The 19,300-nt window shown below is 48.7% G+C and overlaps 1 protein-coding gene across 3 annotated transcripts in view; it reads left to right on the top strand.

The window, feature by feature from the left end:
* The window catches only part of Plxna4 (plexin A4), a 450,745-nt gene that overhangs the window by 370,121 nt on the left and 61,324 nt on the right, over positions 1 to 19,300 (top strand). For all 3 annotated transcript variants that reach the window (XM_050147953.1, XM_050147954.1, XM_050147955.1), the window contains 4 exons: positions 2,893 to 3,093; positions 10,549 to 10,645; positions 11,002 to 11,192; positions 15,264 to 15,415. In XM_050147953.1, coding sequence (XP_050003910.1) covers positions 2,893 to 3,093; positions 10,549 to 10,645; positions 11,002 to 11,192; positions 15,264 to 15,415 — 641 coding nt within the window. The remainder of the gene's footprint in view (positions 1 to 2,892; positions 3,094 to 10,548; positions 10,646 to 11,001; positions 11,193 to 15,263; positions 15,416 to 19,300) is intronic.

Below are 19,300 nucleotides of genomic sequence, written 5' to 3'. Positions count from 1 at the left end.
CATGACGGGTGGGAGGAAGGGCAGGGTGCTGGAGATGGCCTCTTCGTGCCTTGTTGCCGAGGGGAAAATTGCCATTTTACATTTCAATTAAGCAGGGGCACTGGGGTCAACCATCAGCACTACTTGGAGGAAGATGTGTCCAGCCCATCCCTGGGCCTCTCCAATTATTATTAATGAACTTCCTTTCAGAACTGCCAACCTTTTTATATGCAAACTAGGCCTTTATGGGGCCATTGCTAATCAGGACTCATTAGAGCACTCCTAACAAGCTTTGGTGAGAATCTTACAGGGGACAAGTGAGAAAGGCTTTAGCTCTTGACATCTCTGGACAGGGCAGACCTCCAGCCCAGCTCACGTGGAACCCACCGCTCCAACTGACTGAGCAATTCCATTCCAAGAAGGTCCTGCCCGTGGCACCTGATCTTCCAAAAGCAGGAGGAAGGATGGGGATGCAAGAAGTCGGCTTCTTCAGCTGTCCACCCATCTGCTAACACTGAGTTATTCCTCTTCCTCTCCCTGACTCAGTTTCTCCATTAGGAAGAGCTCAGTCAGGTTGTTCAGAGGAGTCTGGAATTCCAGGTTCCCTGGGCCTGACTGTGGGTGGCAACATTTGCTGGGGATGTGGAGGGGAGAGGTGCCAGTACTCCCTGGCTCTCTCACCGCATGCATCTCAGGTCCAGCTCCCTGGGGGGAAGGCAGTCCTAGCCCCAAGCAGAGGTGGCTCTGCAGTACCCAAGGACTGGCTCGTGACTCCCCATTATCATGGAACTGTTAGCGCCCACACACCTCCCTATTCAGCCCAAGCATCAACCTCTTCATGGAACCATCCCTCTTGCCTATGTATGCTATATTGGCATCTTGTCAGAGCATGGGGGATCAGATAGATAGATGCAGGGGTGTGCAGGAATGGAGCCTCTAAGACTCCTTGTGAGGGCATCTCCTAGTTCCAAGATACCCATCTCTTCAAAACTTTGAAACTTCCTGTAGGAGGAAGATGAAGACTGTGCTAGGTCCTTCCTTCACTCCCCTGCTGCCCTGAGACCTCAGCACTCCTTTATGTTTTAGGAGTTTTGGTTGGTTGATCTTAATGCTTGTGAAATATATAATGAAAGCAACACTATCCTCACATATTTTGAGAGTTCAGTTGAGTGCATATACACTATGTATAACCACCCCCACCGTCCCCAGCTAAGCGCTCCCCATGGAATAACAGCCCATCTCCCCTTATTGTCCATCACCATTTGCCTTTCTGTCTTGAAATATCTCTACTCTAGCTGCCCTGTGCACATGGAATCATGTAGAGTTTGTCACTGTGGGGCCAGCTTATTTCACATGGCCAATGTTCTCAGTGTTTAGCCATATGGTTGTGTGGGTCAGAATTTTCACACTATTTAAGGCTGTATACTTCTCCCTTGTGTACGTATGACTTATATATTTTTAAAAATTCTGTCATGCATTCATCTATGGGCACTTACGGTGTCTCTGCCTCTCAGCCGTTGTGGCTGATGCTACTGTGAATGTAGCCTACAGGGATCTCTTTAAGTCCCTATTTTCAGTGTTCTGGGCGACACCTAAGGGATGGAATTACCCCATGTGCTGTCCTCTTTTGATCTGTTCTCAAATGCACAAGTCCTATCCAGTATCCAATAGGACAATATCCAAGTCCTGTCTAATGGACAAAGGGATGTTGAAGCTCAGCGCAGGGGTGTGCTAGGGTGGACCAGAAGCTCAGTGTTATCCTAGCGCAGCTCTCGGTGACATAGGGAGCCAGCGGCTCATTTGCTTTGAGAGACAGCCTCCAGTTACCTATAAGACACCTCTAATACGCCTCCCCCATGGTTTCTTTAATCAATATCACCGCATGAAGAAGACCTGTACTGGGGAGAGGAACAGCAGCCTCAGCTGAGACTCAGCAGTGAGACTGTGTATCAGCATCCCCAGGAAGGGCATGGGTGCCGTGCTTTCTACAGTCAGCTTGTTCAAAGGTCATCTGGTGTGACAGTGCCCAGAGAGAGGGTGGAACCTGGGGGAAGGGGGGATGATGGTACTTCCTGGCACAAAGCCCAGAGCAGCCATCCCGTCTTTAGACTCCATTATCCTCCAAGCTCATTCTGGCCTCTCAAGTTAGTGCTGCTTGTTTCCAAAGAAAGGGACACGGTGATTCATTTCTTCCCTGGCAAAGCCCCTCTGTGTTTGTGTGGTTAACAGTGCTATTGCAGGCATCAAAGATCAGCACTGCGTATCTGCTCGGGGGGGGGGGGGGGGGGGGGGGGGGGGGGTGGTGGGGCGGGGGGGGGGGGGGGGGGGGGGGGGAGCAGAGCTTCGTCTGAAACTTCTAGCTTGAGGAGCCCACCAAATTCTATTCCAGAACATCACCTAATGCCGCTTCAGCCCACATACTAGAGGCCCCCTTGGGTTCCCAGCTGTGTTCCAGATTTGAGTTCTATGGGCCAAGCTGAGGCCCAGGCTGCTGCCTCCGTGTGTAGCTTCCCATATGGTCCATCTGTCCTAACTCCTGGCTGCCTGGAACTTGGCAGGCAAAGATGCCATGAGTCCCCAGAGGAGCAGGATGCCCAGGCAGCAGGGTCATTCTCTGCCAAGGAAGGAAAGGAATTAGGAGGGGCCCACAGACCTGCTGGAGATCTGGGGTATAAACTGGTACTAAAATTAACATGAACTGGCCAAGGATAGACTCCATTAGGAGTGGCCTCAAAATGGTAACACTAAGATTTGAGACTTCTTACCCTTACTCCTTCCCTGCTGTCTGAGGATGGGCATGCCATCCTCTGGGGATAGGCCAGAGCAAAGACCAACATCTATGTAATACTTGTAGCAGTCACTGTCTTTTTGGTTTCCCACATGCCCAAACTGAGCCATGCCTTGTGTCCCCAGGACTGCCCCCAGCTACTGCGAGTGGACAAGATCCTGGTTCCAGTAGAGGTGATCAAGCCCATCACTCTGAAGGCCAAGAACCTCCCACAGCCTCAGTCTGGACAGCGAGGCTACGAATGTATCTTGAACATCCAGGACACCGAGCAGCGGGTTCCTGCCCTGCGCTTCAACAGCTCCAGTGTGCAGTGCCAGAATACCTCTGTGAGTCACCCTGCTGGCTCCATTACTATGGGCCTCTGTGAGCCCCATCAGCTCAGCCCTGCTGGGCTCCCTACTCACCTGAATCCTTCCCCTACTCCTGCTCTGCTTGTCCAATCCAGTCCCTGGACCCGTGGTAGGATGGGTTCTAGAGCAACCATAATGTCCACCAGTTGCGGACTCTGATTGCAGCCATGGTGTGATGAGGGTCACCTACACAAGATGTAGTGTCGGGCCCATGTAGGGGTCCAGAGCCCTGTTTCAAGGCAGATGTAGCTACAGAAAGCTGAACTTCCTCCTTCTCAAAGTCTGCTCTAGAAGTCTTAGGCCCTTTCTTCTCACCTAGCCTGACCTGAGTGTTTCACTGGAGCCCACAGAAGCCCGCCACTGCCTTTAAAGTTACAGAAAAGCTGTATCTTAGCAGACCACACACGAAGTGTCACCATGGAGCACCACTGACGGGGTGGGAGTTGACTTGGGCCAGCTGGCCCCTGCCCAGAGTTTACAATCTCCATAGTTAAGATCAAGTTCTGCCAATGAGGGTCAGTAGTCCCCAGGCTGCCAGCAACTGTCCACTGGATCCCTAAGGAGCTCGGTGTTCCTGATGCTGTTCCTCTTTCCTCCCAGCCTAACCCTTTCCTTCTCATGTTGCCCTCCATCCTTGACGCTGCTCCCTTCTCTTCACCCTGAGAGCAGCTAATGTTGGTATAAGGACTTACAGAGTTACAGTGCTCTCCAACAAGGAAAAGCTGTGCAGTCCTTCACTGCACAGAAGAGAAGACAGAAGGCAGTTATGGTGGTGGCTTATTCGTATAGTCTCAGCATTTGGGAGGTTGGTGCAGGAGGATCACCACAAGTCTGAGTCTAATGTGGGCAATGGAATGAGACCCTGTCTCAAAAAAAAGGAAAGAAAGAAAGAAAGAAAGAAGGAAGGAAGGAAGGAAGGAAGGAAGGAAAGAAAGAAAGAAAGAAAGAAAGAAAGAAAGAAAGAAAGAAAGAAAGAAAATAGAGAAAAATGAGAGCAAGGCGGAAGAAGAGGAGAGAGAGGGAAAGAACATGAACGCCCCAGGTTGGGAGGCTCAGATTTATGCTTGGAGAGCTGAGATGGATGTAATTTGGGTACCTTCTTTAGGGTTGAAACGTAAGAAGCATGAAATTAGATTTGTGGGCAAGTCTTAGCAGGGCACCTGAGGGCAAGTGCAGACGTTGGAGCTGAAGCTCCATTTGCTCTGGGCACCCTACCCCTGCTCAAAGGGATTGGCTTACTCAAGGTCACATAGTGGTGAATAGTGGGGCTGGCTGGCTTTGGGGTCCCCTCCTGTGTCACGCTATCTTCCAGTCACTCATCTTGCTGCTATTGAGTAGGAAAACACTTTATTTGAGAGAATAACTCAGGGCCTAAAGAGTCCCCCACAAAGGGCTGCATGGGAACACCTCTACTTTTCCTGCAGGAAGTAGTCCAGGAAGAAATGGGGTTCAGAAAGCCCACATTCTTGTCCTGTGTCACTCAGCAATGCCGGGGCTGACCTGTCCCCACAGCTTCCTCTCCTGTTTCATCTCTGGGCAGCCAGACTAGTCTTCGGATTTCTGCAGTGTTCTAAACCTGCAAGCACAGGAGATATTAACTACTTCCTCACAACCTCCACGGTCAAGCAAGTCACCTCAAGGGTTTGGCTCAAGTAATTCTCCCCCCGAGACAAGAAGGCACTAGTGGGGAGGAGTAGCCAGGGTCCCCCACTGGCCTCTGCAGATGCAGTGAAATTTTAAACCTTGGGGAAAACCTCCTCTCTTCCTGGGAGAAGCTGCTGCAGGGCGTGGGAAAATGTCTGCAGTGAGGAGACAGTCTATGACCTTGGTCATAGAAAGAGGGTCACAATGTCATAAGATGCTCCTGGGACCCCCATGCTTAGCCTAACCTGATCCCATAAGCCCCCTATAAACTTTCTTTGTGCCATGGAGACTAACTGACCTTCCAAGAAGCTGATTTAGACCAGCTGCTCATCCTCCTCGGTGATGAGTCAGAAGCAGCCTGGATTGCCGTGTCCTCAGCAACCATAGTGGAAGGGCCACTTGCCAGTGAGCCCTCGGTAGTCACAGGAGACTCTCTGGATATGAGGGGGACACTAGAATTACCCAAGAGAAAGGACACAAAGGGCCAGGCCAGGATTGTCCCTTCTTGTTTAGGCACTTGGTGCTAGCGTGAGTGGGGACAGGACAGGGTAGGTATCTGTCTCATCTGATTCTGAGTTCGGCGTTTAAGGTCTCAAAAAGAACGCAGCGCCCCATGGGAACCCTCTCGTCTGGAAATCCACTTCTTCAAACCCCATGGTTACCTATGATTTTGCTGCAAGCCTAGGCCTCTGCACTTCAGAGTGCTAGGTCCCAGGCACTTCTATGTCAGCTTCTAGACGATGTGGAGCCTTGTGACTGGCTGGATCCAGAGGTCAAAGTTCTGACCAGCGACCACGGACAGTTCTGGGCCCCTCAGCCAGCTCTGCCCATGTGACCTTTTTCACTCAACTATAGTGATAGGAGAGTTTTAAGTCTCCCAAGGCACTGAGACAGCAGGAGGTATAACTTCAAAATAGATTCAAGAGGAATCACCTGTCCCAACTAGACCCCCTGGGGCCGCACCCTTCAGGAGGGCTCAGCCTGACTTTCTCTAGGAGCCCCTATTTGGGGAAGACTGAGAGGCAGTCTCAGGTAGATCCCAGGGTAATGTGGATCTCAGCCAGGATGCCAAGTAACCTTCTTAATCTGGGCAAACCCAGAGTCACAAAAGCAGAGCTGGCTTCTGATTAACAGAGGGGAATCTGATTAATCTTCTGGATTCTGTTAACAGAGGGGACTCTGAAACTGAAAAGTTGAGCAAACCCCAGCCATAGAACTATTATATTCCAAGCTTTGTGCTGTCCCTGAAACCACCTGTGATGGGCAACTTCCGGGCAGTGTGTAGAAGGGATTGTTTGTCGTGATCTCTTAAGTAACCTGGGATGGGGAAAGAGAGTGAGTCCAGCTGGCAGATCAGTGACAAAGGTATCAGAGAAGAGCAGAGAAAGAGGGGGACCCTGAAAAACAAGTCCGCTCAAGTGGGCATGCCTTTGGCCTCAGTATGCAGATGGGATCACTTCCAGACCCACTCTTTAGAGAGTGCCAGTGGCTATAGCTCCTGGGGACAGGGGAAGGAGCAAGGGGGCTGGTTACAGGCAGCCACTGAGGGAGCCACTGTGGGGATGCTTGGCCTACTTTAGACCAAGGCTCCAGGAAAATGTCAAGTGCTGCTAATAATAGAGCCTGCCACCTCCTCTCAGGCTGGCGGTCACGAGCATGAGTGGGCTGCAAAGGGCACCGGCCCACTGCAGTGCTGGTCGAAGAGGGAAAGAGGCCATGAAGCCGGCCAGAGCCCTGGAAATAGACACAGAGCCCCAACCAACTCCTGGTGTGCTCTTGTGGTTTTCTGCTTGTTCATTCAAATAGCAGAACTCTCTGGCAGCATCTTGTAGCACTCAGGACAAGGGAGTGCTCAGAGGCAGGAATAACTCCATGCAGAGGTCTTCTCTGCCTTACAAGGAGAGGAAGCTGGGGGTCATGTGCCCCCAAGGTGATGGAGAAGTCATTGACTAGAGGGATTGCAGTATGCCAGCCTTGATTGAGACACTTAACCTCCTGACCTTCAGGAGCCTGTAACCTCCGGTCCCTGCATTCTGTGTCCTGTGCAGCCCTGAACTTTGCACAGACAAACTGCCTGCTGATTACAGAGAACTATATAAATGCTAAGTGGGGCAGAGTGAGGGAAGTCAGGGGGATGGGAGCCCGAAGTCCAAGCTGCCCAGCTTCGGGACACACGGAGAGCTCCTACTGTGCCCTGTGTGCCCCATATAGATGCAGGTCATCTAGAGAGGGCAGACATCCAGAACATGGTGACTTCCCTAGAGGCTCAGGGCTGGTGGGGGCACCTGGGTTAATGATGTCTGCAGTATTTCCCAGTTGCAACCTCAGAAAATAGGAGAAAGGAAAAGCACTGCCCAGCATATTTGATCCCCCATAGCCTCTTGTCTTTTAATTTTCTTCAAAAGGAAAGCGCACATAGATGTGTGCACGCACCAGAACACATGAGCATCCTCAAATGCATACAGCTCCATATGTACCAAGTGTCTGGCATGCAAACACTCAGTTCATGGCTGCTATTATTATTCTCCATAAACATAAACACAGGCAGCACAAATAGAGTTCCATCCCCAGGTGTATACACGCAGATTAAAACACACAATACTCTTTTGGGGCTTAGAGCAGGTGACAGACGCTGTGCTCAGAGCTGTGTGTATTATCTTCAGGCCACGTGGTAATCATCAAAGGTGTGGGCCGTTTCTTAATTCTCACTTTCCAAATGAGAGACCCAAAACTTGAGTCATTTGCTCAAACTCATGTGCCACTCTGGGTGTGTGTGTGTGTGTGTGTGTGAGAGAGAGAGAGAGAGAGAGAGAGAGAGAGAGAGAGAGAGAGAGAGAACATGTAATCATGTTTGCACACAGAAACAATCACACACATGTATAGTAAGAATTTCTCGTCTTCCTTCCTGGGCCATTTCAGAACCATCTGGAAAGGGGCCTGAAGACTTCATCGACATCAGGCGAACTCCATTCTAGTCAACATGTGCTGTTCCCACACTGGGTCCTGGCTAGCGTGGCCTTGAAGGATAGAATCTGGGCTTCAAGCCTGACTTAGCCACACCAGCACCCTTCCAAATCCAAGTGTCCGGATGGCCAGTGCTGCCAGGTGTTCAGTTGGTAGACCAGATCAGATGGCCACCTTTAGTCACCTCATTCATTGGGGTCTATAGACCTGCAAAGAAGAAGAATGGGACCAGGAAAGAGGTCAGCCAGAGCCCCACTGCTCTCTTTCACATAAAGGAGGGCACCTTCCTTTACAGAATCCTCCCTCTTCTGGGCAGCCCCTGACTCCCTACTTCTGGCAGGATTCTTAATTTGTGGTCATTACAAGAGCCACGGGAAACCTCTTTCCAAACATGTCCATCTCCAGATAGTGGGATTAGCCATTTGTGGGTTAGGGTCCTAGGTTTTGCACCTCACTCCTCGTTCTAATGTTCACTCCCAGGGGCTGGAGTGACATAATTTGGGGTGACCCAGTGCTGTGTGAAAAAATTTCCTGGAGAAATAGCAACATACATGTCTCCTTATCCAAAATAGGGACTCCATGACAGACCAATATATGGATACCACTAAAGTCCAATTTGGTGAACCCACTGGATTTATTGGTGTTACTTACAGGAGTATGGGCGAGGGGTTACTCCCAGGAGCAGAAATGACTCAAAGGCAGCTGAATTACCAAAGCTCACTCCTGGGTGACAGCTCACATAGCTGGAAACCTGGAGCCCATTGCACAGCCTGCAGTTAGCTCAACAGGTTGGAGAGTGTCTTTTCCAGATGTATGAGGTTGGTCTTGATTTCTTTCAGGCAGGTCTGTCAGTCTCTGATTCTTCCAGGCAACTGCTGTGGTTTTGGAGTCTTAGCAGTTTGTCTAGTCTGAGAATCTTCTTTGCAACTTTATTGCTTACTCTGAGAGGAAGGGGCCAAATGAATCTTGTTACTTTCAGGTACTTCCTGGTGCTGTTTTGAGTTGATTACCTTCCTGATTAAACAGCTTCCCTGCAGAAAGCAATGTTCCAATTTCAGGAGAACCTGCTAAACAAAACCCAGCCTGACTAACACATAGCTCAGTCCCTGGGTAGTTGCCTCCCCCTGCCTATAATTTTACTTTTCATCGTAACCCATTGCCAGCCACAACCAAAAATCATTAAATGGAAAAATCCCAGAAATAGTTTTAAAATGGAATTGACTCCTCCCCCTTTTTTCCTGCATAGCAGAAATGAGCCAAGTCTTTGTCTCCTGTATCTATCCCATATATGCTACCTGACTGTTGATTACTTAGTAAACAACTGGGTTATCATGTTGGTTTTGTTAGCTTATTGAGACAAAGTAACCTTGGCTGGCCTGAAACCCACTGTGTATACCAGGCTGGCCTCAAGTTTACAGAGATCCTCCTACTTCTGGCTGGGTTAAAGGCATATAGGCCACTGTGCAAGCTTTTGGTTACCATGTCAACAGATACAAAGTTACCAGTTTGATAGCGAGGAGGAAAGGGGGAATATGCGTGTGACTTTACGGTGTGTTGTAATTGTTCTACTTTTTTATTGTATTTTATTTATTTGTTATTTTTACTGTGCCTTAATTATGCCTACATCATTGGTGTGCATGTGCAAAATAAAAACAGCATAGAGTTAGATGCTCTCTGAAGTTTCAGGTAACTAATGGGGGCTCTTCAATATATTTCTCAGATTTGGGGGTCACAGCCATACTGAACCAAAGCCTCTGCTGTCATTTCTTTGGGGCAAGGAGCCTTTGCTTTCTCCTCTGTACCCAGCAGGTGTCAGTCACAGATCTGCTGAGTGAGAGGGTCAACAGAGTGCTGGGAGCATCTCCCTGTGGTTCCGAGAAATGCCAGTGTTTCTGGCTGAGCTGGGTTTTTGTTGCTGGGAAGAGGGAAGTTAAAACGTTTGAATGTTAGAATTAAACCTGAAGAGGCCTGACAACACACACTGCTTGTTATAGAACCCCCAGCACACTCACCGTGTAGTTTATTCTGTAACTCAAGGCCTGCGGGGGGGGGGGGGATAATTCTCTAGGCTTTAGAAGCTGCTACAACAAGCAACAGATCTACTCCTTGCCCAGTGACAGGGGCTTGGATTCCAGCCCCAGAAGTTCTCGCCAGGCCGGGATGTCCAGGGTCTGTGGCTCATTTCCCCTCCTGATCACTGGAAGTGCTACAGCCATCTTGGAGTAGGGACACTTCCTACCATCTCCCTTGAGATCCACCCACAGCCACAGAAGTTCAGACCCTCCAACCCTTGACTCTGGGCTGAGAGAGCCCATTGGATTTGCAAGTCTAACTTCTAACCAGCAAAATGCCAGTCCTTAGCCCCTCCTGTACAGAAACACATGTCACAGTTCCATTCCTTTGTCCTACCCACTGTGACAGGGAAGTCTGCTGGTATAATAATAATAATAATAATAATAATAATAATAATGCACCAGGTATTGATTAGCACTGATGCCCATGGCAAGCTAGGTTTCCTCTGCTCACTGCCCTTCTCGTCAATGACCAGTAACTGCAGTGGAAGCAGAGCAGGGGCTGCCACACACAGAGCCTTCATACTGTACCTGGCATCTCTGAGTCAGCATCCTCTTCCCTGCCTTCATCACCTCCATCTGACCATGTACATGTGTCTGTATTCAAGGATATACACATATGCACAGCCATGGCTAGTCCTGAATCCTGTGTGCTCTATGGGGCCCTGGGCTAAGCGCTCGGGTCTCCATAGAGATCTCTGTAATATTTTTTTTTGCCCTTTCCTCACCCCCGCCCCCAATCTGGTTGCAGTATTCCTATGAAGGGATGGAGATCAACAACCTGCCCGTGGAGCTGACAGTCGTGTGGAATGGGCACTTCAACATTGACAACCCGGCTCAGAATAAAGGTGTGAAGAGGCTAAGGCTGGTAGAAAAGGCATGAGGAGTGGGAGTGGGGCAGGGGAGAGAAGGAGAAAGCAGAGCAGTGCTGCCTTCTTGGGTCGTCCTCTCATCCCTACCTCCCAGCACCCATCAATCTCCCTTGGGCTTTGAGTCTTTCCTTCACAGACCTAGCTCTTCTCCATTCGCGTTTCCCTGCCATTCTGGACCCAGGTTCTGCACTGTGGTGGCTCCCAGGGGTGGGACAGAGGGACAGGAGCTTGATGGAAAGATGGCTGAGACCAAATCGGGACCCACAGTTTCCCCTGTAGCCATTCTCAGCCCCTCCCCATCCCAAAGTGCCTCTTGTCCCTGTCTTCCACAGTTTACCTATACAAGTGTGGGGCCATGCGTGAGAGCTGTGGGCTGTGCCTCAAAGCTGACCCAGATTTTGAGTGTGGCTGGTGCCAGAGTCCAGGCCAGTGCACCCTGCGCCAGCACTGCCCTGCCCATGAGAGCCGGTGGCTGGAACTGTCGGGAGCCAACAGCAAATGCACCAACCCTCGGATCACAGAGGTAAGCCGCTGCCAGGCCTGTAGCTCACTCCAGGCTGCCAAGCCACTCTGTAGACTGCTAGGGACCAGGGCTTTAAAGACAATGCCTGGCTATGGAATTGATCAACCCTTGTGGTCACCAGGTAGACTTGGGTGCTCTGACTGGCTGGGCATTTTTCATTTTCCTTTATAGATTCTATGGACGCTTAGGCTTGGTTCAGAGAACTTTCTATCACCTAGGCAACAGAAAGGGACTCCAACTCTGTTGGGGGTCTTACTGCCCTTCCCTCTGTGTACAGAGACCTCAGTGACAAGGCTGTGAGCTTTATCAACAATGGCTTCACTAGAAGTTGGTCACTAGAAGTTTCACTGGAAGCTGCACTAGATCTAGGGGCCAGAGCCCAACAAAGAGACCTCAGAACTTGCCCCAATAAGACCTAAGCTATACAATTAGAAATAAATCTGCATGGAGTTTCAGAATCTAACTGTGGAGAATAGGGGGTAACGGGGCAGAGCAAAACATTTAGCTGGTGGGGGCACAGCCGGGACTGTGCAGGGCTCTGTCAGCCTCACCTATGCAGTGAGTGCAAGCACCTACTGTCCCACAGGGGATTTCAGGGATTGGTTTGGAGGTATCCTATCAACCAAGTACTTTCTCAGCATCTGTAGCACCCCTGAGAAGCTCACTAGCCTCCTCCACATCCTTCTTACTCATCATCGTTAAAATGCATCAGGGAACTACTGCCCCTGGGGTTTATATGGGCAGTTCTGTCTCCTGCCCATTCTACACTTCTGACTGGGGTGAGGTGGCTTTCCTAAGGTATTCTTCCACCAGGCTTCAGATCCTTGCTCTCTTCTTAAAATGGAAGAGAAATGCAAGTCTCCTGTTGTCTATTCCCCAACATTAGGATCCCACCTAAAATAATCCTCCCATCACCCCAGGAACAGGGCTTAGCACACAGTAGGTGCTTACTATCTCTTGGATTTGGAGGATGCTCATTATGAAAATGAGGTTGATGGGGAAGAGGGGAAAGAGGAGGAAGTAAGCAGCTATATATGCATCTGTCAATCAGGAGGACACACCCAGCTTTGCTCAGTTTTGCTAATGTTTCCATTCCATGTTGAGCAATGGTGACCATGGTCCTAGACTGTGGATATGTGAAGTGCTTTGGAGTCTGCATAGTCCCTTCACATCCCTGGTTAGTAGGCACATAAGCCCTGTTATATTGGGCTCCTGGGGTTTTGTAATCAAGCATCACAAACCACATAGCTTAAAGTATCACTATCCTGGAGGCAGGAGTTCAAGATCAGGACATTGGCAGGATTGGTTGCTTCCAAAGGAGGTTATATGTCAACTGTGCCCCCTTCATGTCTCCCTCTATGCACATCTCCATGTGTTCTGGTTCTCTCTCTCTCTCTCTCTCTCTCTCTCTCTCTCTCTCTCTCTCTCTCTAGCACAATGATCACAAGGGTTAAAGCCTATACTAATGACCTCCTTTATGCTTAATGGTCTCTGTAAAGACTTATTGCTGCCTAAAGTTACATTCTGAGGTACTGGGATATTGTGGTTTGAATATGAAATGTCTTTCGCAGGCTCCTGTGTTTGGACACTCGGTCCCCAGGTGGTGGTTATGTTTTAGGAGACTGTAAACCTTTTAGGAAGTGGAACCAAGCTGGGGGACATGGGTCCCTAGAGGATACACATTGAGATTTAGAGCCCAGCTTCCTTCTGAATTCTCTGCTTCATGGACAATGCCGTGCCATAAGCAGCTGCCACATGCTCCTGCTACCAGAGATCAAGCCCTCTGCAATGCCTTCCCCACCATAATAGATCTAACCTCTGTAACCATCAGCCAAAATTGATTATTTTCCCCTGTAAGTTGCTTCTCTGAGGTATTGCTCATAAAAACAAGAAAAGTAACTAAGTCATAAAATTAATTAGAACCTCCACCTATGAATGGAGGGAGAAGCATATGAATGGAGAGAGGAGCAGAGTTAGGACCTCCCCCTATGAATGGAGGGAGGATCATAGTTAGGACCCCCCCCCCATATGAATGGAGGAAAGAGCAGAGTTAGGACCTCCACCTATGAAGTGGCAGGGGTGAGGTGGTGAGCACAGTTCAACCCTTCACACCTGTGAAGGCCAAGGTTATTATCTTCCTTTACCAGAGAGAGTAGTGTCAGAACCACAGTAGCTAGAGTATTAACAAAGAAGTGTGCCTCCCAAATTCCGAGTCCTAGATTCACGTTCTTCTTCACACAGTGATGGGACATGCACTCCTTACAAACTGTGCCACTGGGGTGGGTCTGAGCAGAAACAGTATTGACTACTATGACAGCACCCCCTCAGCCACCTCTGGGTGGCCTTCCAAATGCATCCCTCACCGGAGACCTTTCATCTTTGGCATTCCTGGTGATGGTAATCTCAAAACTGGGACTTCCCTGAGCCCCCAGTTCACTCCGTTGTCTATGGTGGCTTCTGGGCTAGAGAACTGGGAAGGAGCAGACAAATGCCCTCCAACCTACTTTCCCACATCCCTACCTCTCTCTCCCAGCCCTTTCCCAACCCTGAACCTCCTCTGTAGAGTCACTGCCCTCATGCTGCTACCAGCTACCCATCCCTGGGGCTGTGGCACATGGCGGCTCACAATGCACTCAAACCTATCAGCTATATTTGCTTTCTTCTTGGCCTGGTTCCAAGAAAATCATAGGAAGAGGTGACAAATTAAACAATCTCCCTAGGGTAGGGGCGACTCACTGCCTCCAACCTGGCACCACCCCTCCAGGGGACCATGGACCAGTCCAAAGATAACCCCTCTTACAGGATGGCAAGCCAGGGCTGGAACTTCGTGCTGGCACCCCCACCGAGTGTTAGGGATGCACTGGGGACTCGCCATCTGGGCGAGCATTGGGGGAGAACCTAAACACTCTCCCCCTGCCTTCCACACATCTGCCCACCTCACCTGAGCAGAAATGGGCCCATTTCTGCACTGAAGCTGTTTTCGACTGTGATGGGAACATGTTCACATAAACTAACACACCATAAGCTTGCTCACAAACGCATGTGTCCATAAAGGATACGTAAGAGGACAGAAGTTGCTGGTCTTTGATTAATGAACAGTCTCCCCCTAGAAAAACTGCCACTAGGGCAGCCCAGTCTAGTGCCTTTGGTTCTTCCAACTTTACCAGCCATCCAGGAAAGTGTCCCATGTGTAACCCTTTCAGAATGGGGTAGTGGAACATTCTAGAAAAAAACTAGAGACTTGCCGCTCAGATTCTTCCTCAGGGACCTCACTTCAGGTGTAGTGCTCTGAGAACCAGGAACGGAAGAAGGTCTTACTGTGGGAAGTAACAATTAGATGTCCACAGTCCGTACCACAAAGTAAGCCAGGTCCTAGTTGACAGCTTCCTGCCTTCTAATTATGAGTGTTAACATCCACGGTGACATCTCTGGAGGAGAGGACAGTCACTCTGACCGGTGTAAAGTCTGAATTCAAACTTCTGCCATGGCAACCAAGCCAACAAGGAAGGTAAATAAATGGTATTGCCAAACGCTTTAAAGAGAGATGCTGCCACTGACAAGAAAGCGGGCAGGGGCAACTGTAGACAACTCTGGCTCTTGGAGACTTAAGGTCAAAAGGGGCTGGGTGGGAGAGTGGGGAACTCAACCTGAATAGTGATTGTCACAGAAGGAGTATGACAGGTGCCTTGGACTTTCAGTGAAGAGAAGCAACCTGTGATTATGCAGACTAGACATTTGGTGTGGGAAGTGGATGCGATGGTCCTTGGTACAAGTGGTTCTTGGCAGATAAGAGGGTTGTATTGGATGCCAAAAGTCCATCCTGATCTTCTCTGCAGTCATATTCTCTTCTTCTATGAGAGAGGAAGATAGACCAAGGGCTTTGAACATGGACCTCAGGGCCACAGAGAAACACAGACCTCTTTACCCAAGGATACCACCCATTGACAGCCACATGCCTTCTGCACCTGCTGAAGACGTATGCACAGAAGCATAAAGGGCCATGTCCTCTCTGTAGCAAGAAGGCAGTGGTGCTTCTTGGGGGATGAAGGATCACCTCTCTCTTCTCTGCAGATCATCCCAGTGACGGGCCCTCGGGAAGGGGGCACCAAGGTCACCATCCGAGGGGAGAACCTGGGCTTGGAATTCCGGGACATTGCTTCCCATGTCAAGGTGGCTGGTGTGGAATGCACTCCCTTGGTGGATGGCTACATCCCTGCAGAACAGTAAGTGAGAGCCTCCTGGGATGTGGAGGCAACCAAAGGGGAAGGGGGGACGTGGTAGCACAGGCTTGAGATGCACTTTAGCCACAATCACAATACTTGGGACCAGAAGTGTTTTGGATTGGGGATTTTTTTTTTCTTCAGACTTTAGAATGTTTGAATAGACATAATGAGATATCCTGAGGATGGGCCCTAAGTCTAACAAAATTCATTTGTGTCTCATATACACCTTATACACATAGCCCAAAGATGACTTTATATAGTATTTTAAATAATCATCAAAATAAAGTTTCTTGGTATAAAATTTCCCATTGGTGGTGCCATGTGAAGGCTCAAATGGCTCAGATTTGGGACTTGCAGAGTAAGAACTGATTGATTAATGGCAAACTCAGAGCCAGGTTGGAGGGGAGGGCTTAGGATACAACTAACATTTTAGGGTGACTACAGGTAACCCTCAGCTCTTTGCCTTGTGTACTTCTGAGGTGCTGTACTAGGGAGCTAGAGACAAGGATGGGAAATAATGGGGGGGGGGCAAGTAAAGCCACTGCTGACTACTGGGGGGAGGGTACAGAGAGAAAGAGGTGAGAAAGAGCAAAATTAAAGTCTTCCAGGGAGTGTGAATTCAATTCCCTCTATTGTCTCTAACTCCCCATGAGCTTCCCCACAGGTAAGCTAGCCCTGGGCTATCCTACGCGGAGGCTGAAAATGAAATCTCATACTTATTCTCAGGCCTGTGAGTTCTTTGGCTAAATTTTCTCTTTGCGAACCCTGCGCAAAAGGGTCATTCAACAGATGACCTTGACCCTTAACCCACCTAGTGGAGGAGATCCAGTGAGCCGTGCATTGTCTGGTCAATAAGCAAACACCCCTTCCCAGCCCAGCAAACACAGCTATGGAATGATGGCCAGCGCAGTGGAATCTGCATTCCATCCTGTGCCACCCAGACTATAACATTATCAGTTGTCCTGTGAACATTCCACGGGGGCTGCTGGCAGGGTCTCCCTTAGGCCTGGCAGTGCCCTGCACTTCTCCTTGCTGGACCGGAGGATTCAGAACCACAGAGATGGTGCATGTGCCAATTCCTCCTGAGTTCCATCAGGGCGATCCCACAACATCTGTAGAACAGAAGAGTCCACAGTGACTTGGAATCAGCCCCCTCATTGACCATTGCTTAGTGACCCAAACATCTATCCGTTGCACCTACACTTTTGTGAGAATTTTCTGAAATCACAGCAGAGCCAGCTTTACATGCTGATAGGGCACAATGTGGGGGAGCTTACAGCCCCGGCCACAGAGCAGGCGTCAGCAGTGTTACTGTAAAGCCCGATGATGAAAGCCCCGCAGTATCAGTTAGATCCACGGAGTGATAGAGAATGCTCGGGGCAAGCATCCTGACACACGAAAATTCAGTGTGTGATGAGGGTGACAGTTCAAATCAACAAGGAAAGCAAAGATCCTTTGCAAATGGTGCTGGGTAAAGCCGGGAGAAGAAGAAGATCGGATCCTTAGTTCACATTACACACCCGAATAAATTCCAGGTAGATTAAAGAGTTAGGGGCACAGAAATGAAGCTGAGAGATTAGAAGGAAATGCAGGTGCAAACTCATTTGATTTCATGAAGGGGAAGATGTTTCGAGCATGAGCTGGAAAATGAAACATAAAGAAAAGATTAGGGGGTTTGAGTATATAAAACTCAAAAACGTATACATCAGAAATCAGTGTGAGAAAAATAAAGGTGAACGAAGAGCTGGGAATATGGTTAATAGACACCTTTTTCTTAACAGATAAAGAGGCTTTATAAATAAAAGGCAGTTATCACAAAATGAGCAAAGAGCCATGAATGTATAATTCACGCGATGCACAAAGAACCAAAAACCCATATGAGAAATGAAATTGCAAATGACGGCAATGGAGAACACTTTTCAAAGGTTAAAACTCCAGAGGCCAGAGATGGAGCTCAGTGGGTAGGGCGCTTGTCTAGCTCACAGAAAGCCCTGAGTTCTATCCCCAGCGAGGCAGACACAGGTGTAGTCCCAGGACTAGATGGGTAAAGACAGAAAGATCAGAAGTTCAAGGTCAGGCATCCTCAACTGCATAGTGAGTTTGAGGTTAGCCTGGACTACATGAGATGCTGTCTCAATAAAAACAAAAATAAAAATAAGCACCAGGTGCAATTGGCTCATTTACTTGTGGTGGTGGGGAAACTGGGACCAACTTTCAGGAAGGCATTTGGATGTGTAGATTAAAAAAGTCTTAGCTGGAAGCTCCATATGGCTGCATGTGCCTGTAACACCAGCACTGAGGGACCAACAGGCAGCTCCAGGGAGCTCACCTAACTGAGAGGGTAAGCTTCTGGTTCAGGGATGGATGCTGTCCAGGCAGTAAGGGGAGGATAGTGGTGTAAAACCCCCACCTACTGCCCTGCTCTGGCTGTGTGTGCATACCCACCCACCCACTCACGTGCATGTATCACATGCTTATACCAAATACATACAATCATGTCATGTGCTCTCCCAAAAGAACCAACAAGAACAAAAACCAGAAGTCTTAGCTGGCACTTTATATACAGTTCTGCAATTCCAGCTACATGGGAGGCTGAGGCAGGAGCAGCTCGTATTCAAGTCCTGCCTGGGCTAGAGTGAGTGAGTTTAGGCTAGCCTGGGCAGCTAAGTGAGACTATGTCTCAAAATCAAGAAAGAGAAAGAAAAAGAGAAATGAAACTGAGATGTAGCTCAGTGGTAGAACACTTGACCTCAGGTTCAATCCCCAGTACCACCCCACCCCCATAGTCTTTAAGTCTGTCTAATATGCTTCTAGAACATTCCCTAAACAACCAGACTAGCAAAAATATTTAACAATGCTTATCTCTGTTTTATTTATAATAGAAACAATTCCGAAGCAATGATACATCTAAAAGTAGGGGGTTTATTAGTTCAAAAAGTTATTGTACAGATGTCCCTCGACCTTACATCTCTTTTGGACATGGTAGGGACCGAATCCAGGACCATGTGCACTGCCAGGCAAGTGTTCTCTCACTGAAATGCATTCCCAGCCCTTGGCACTGTGTCTTGATAAACCAAGCCTTCATAAGCTGAAACAGCATAAGCTGAAACTGTTAATATATTCCTAACCAGCTACCAATGTTGTTTCTTCTTGTGGTCCCTGGCACACAAGGGCCTGAAGCTTTCTGCCACCGGCCAGCATCACAGAGAACATCATAGAATATGTGGCTAGCTCAAGAAAAGATCAAAATTCAAAGTATGAAATTGTAGGCAAGAGTTGACAGACTTATAAATCACTTTGATACCCTTATAAAGCTGGATCTTGTAAGTTAAAGTGAATCACAGACGGGCACCTAGTCAAGGTATCATATGTGCACATACACAGGTGACCAAACAGAATACAGCTTTGAATTAATTTTGTGGAAGAAAATAAGTGTTTATTATGCTGTCTATACAGAACACACACACACACACACCTACCTTTCCTCGGTACTTCTTTTTCAGAAACACAAGACACAGAAACTACAGGGCTAGGGATATGGCTCGGTGACAGAGTGCTCATGTGACATTTGCCAAGCCCTGGGTTTGCTCCCCAGCACCATGAAAGATAAAACTGCACCAAAACCAACTAAACAAACAAACTCCACGGGACTCAAAAGGTAGAAATGGAAAAGTAAAGCATTGACATATTTACCCACATAGATGCTTTCGCAAGCTAGTGCGGCAGAATATTCTGAAAACCAAGTTAAAGGGCCGGTAGCAAGTGGACAATCAAGAAGAAAATAATTGCAGTATTTACCACAAATAAAAATATGCCTAGTCAAGAAGGGTTCACAGAAAGACAATTGGTCAGCATAATATAGAGAGGTCTCTAATAGAGACATTA

The sequence above is a fragment of the Alexandromys fortis genome, unplaced genomic scaffold, assembly GCF_014885135.2.
Source record: "Alexandromys fortis isolate MF-2015 unplaced genomic scaffold, M_Fortis_MF-2015_v1.1 scaffold_57, whole genome shotgun sequence".
Lineage (NCBI taxonomy): Eukaryota > Metazoa > Chordata > Mammalia > Rodentia > Cricetidae > Alexandromys > Alexandromys fortis.
Note: the sequence above shows the minus strand (reverse complement) of the source record. Positions and strands in the feature narration are given on the sequence as shown.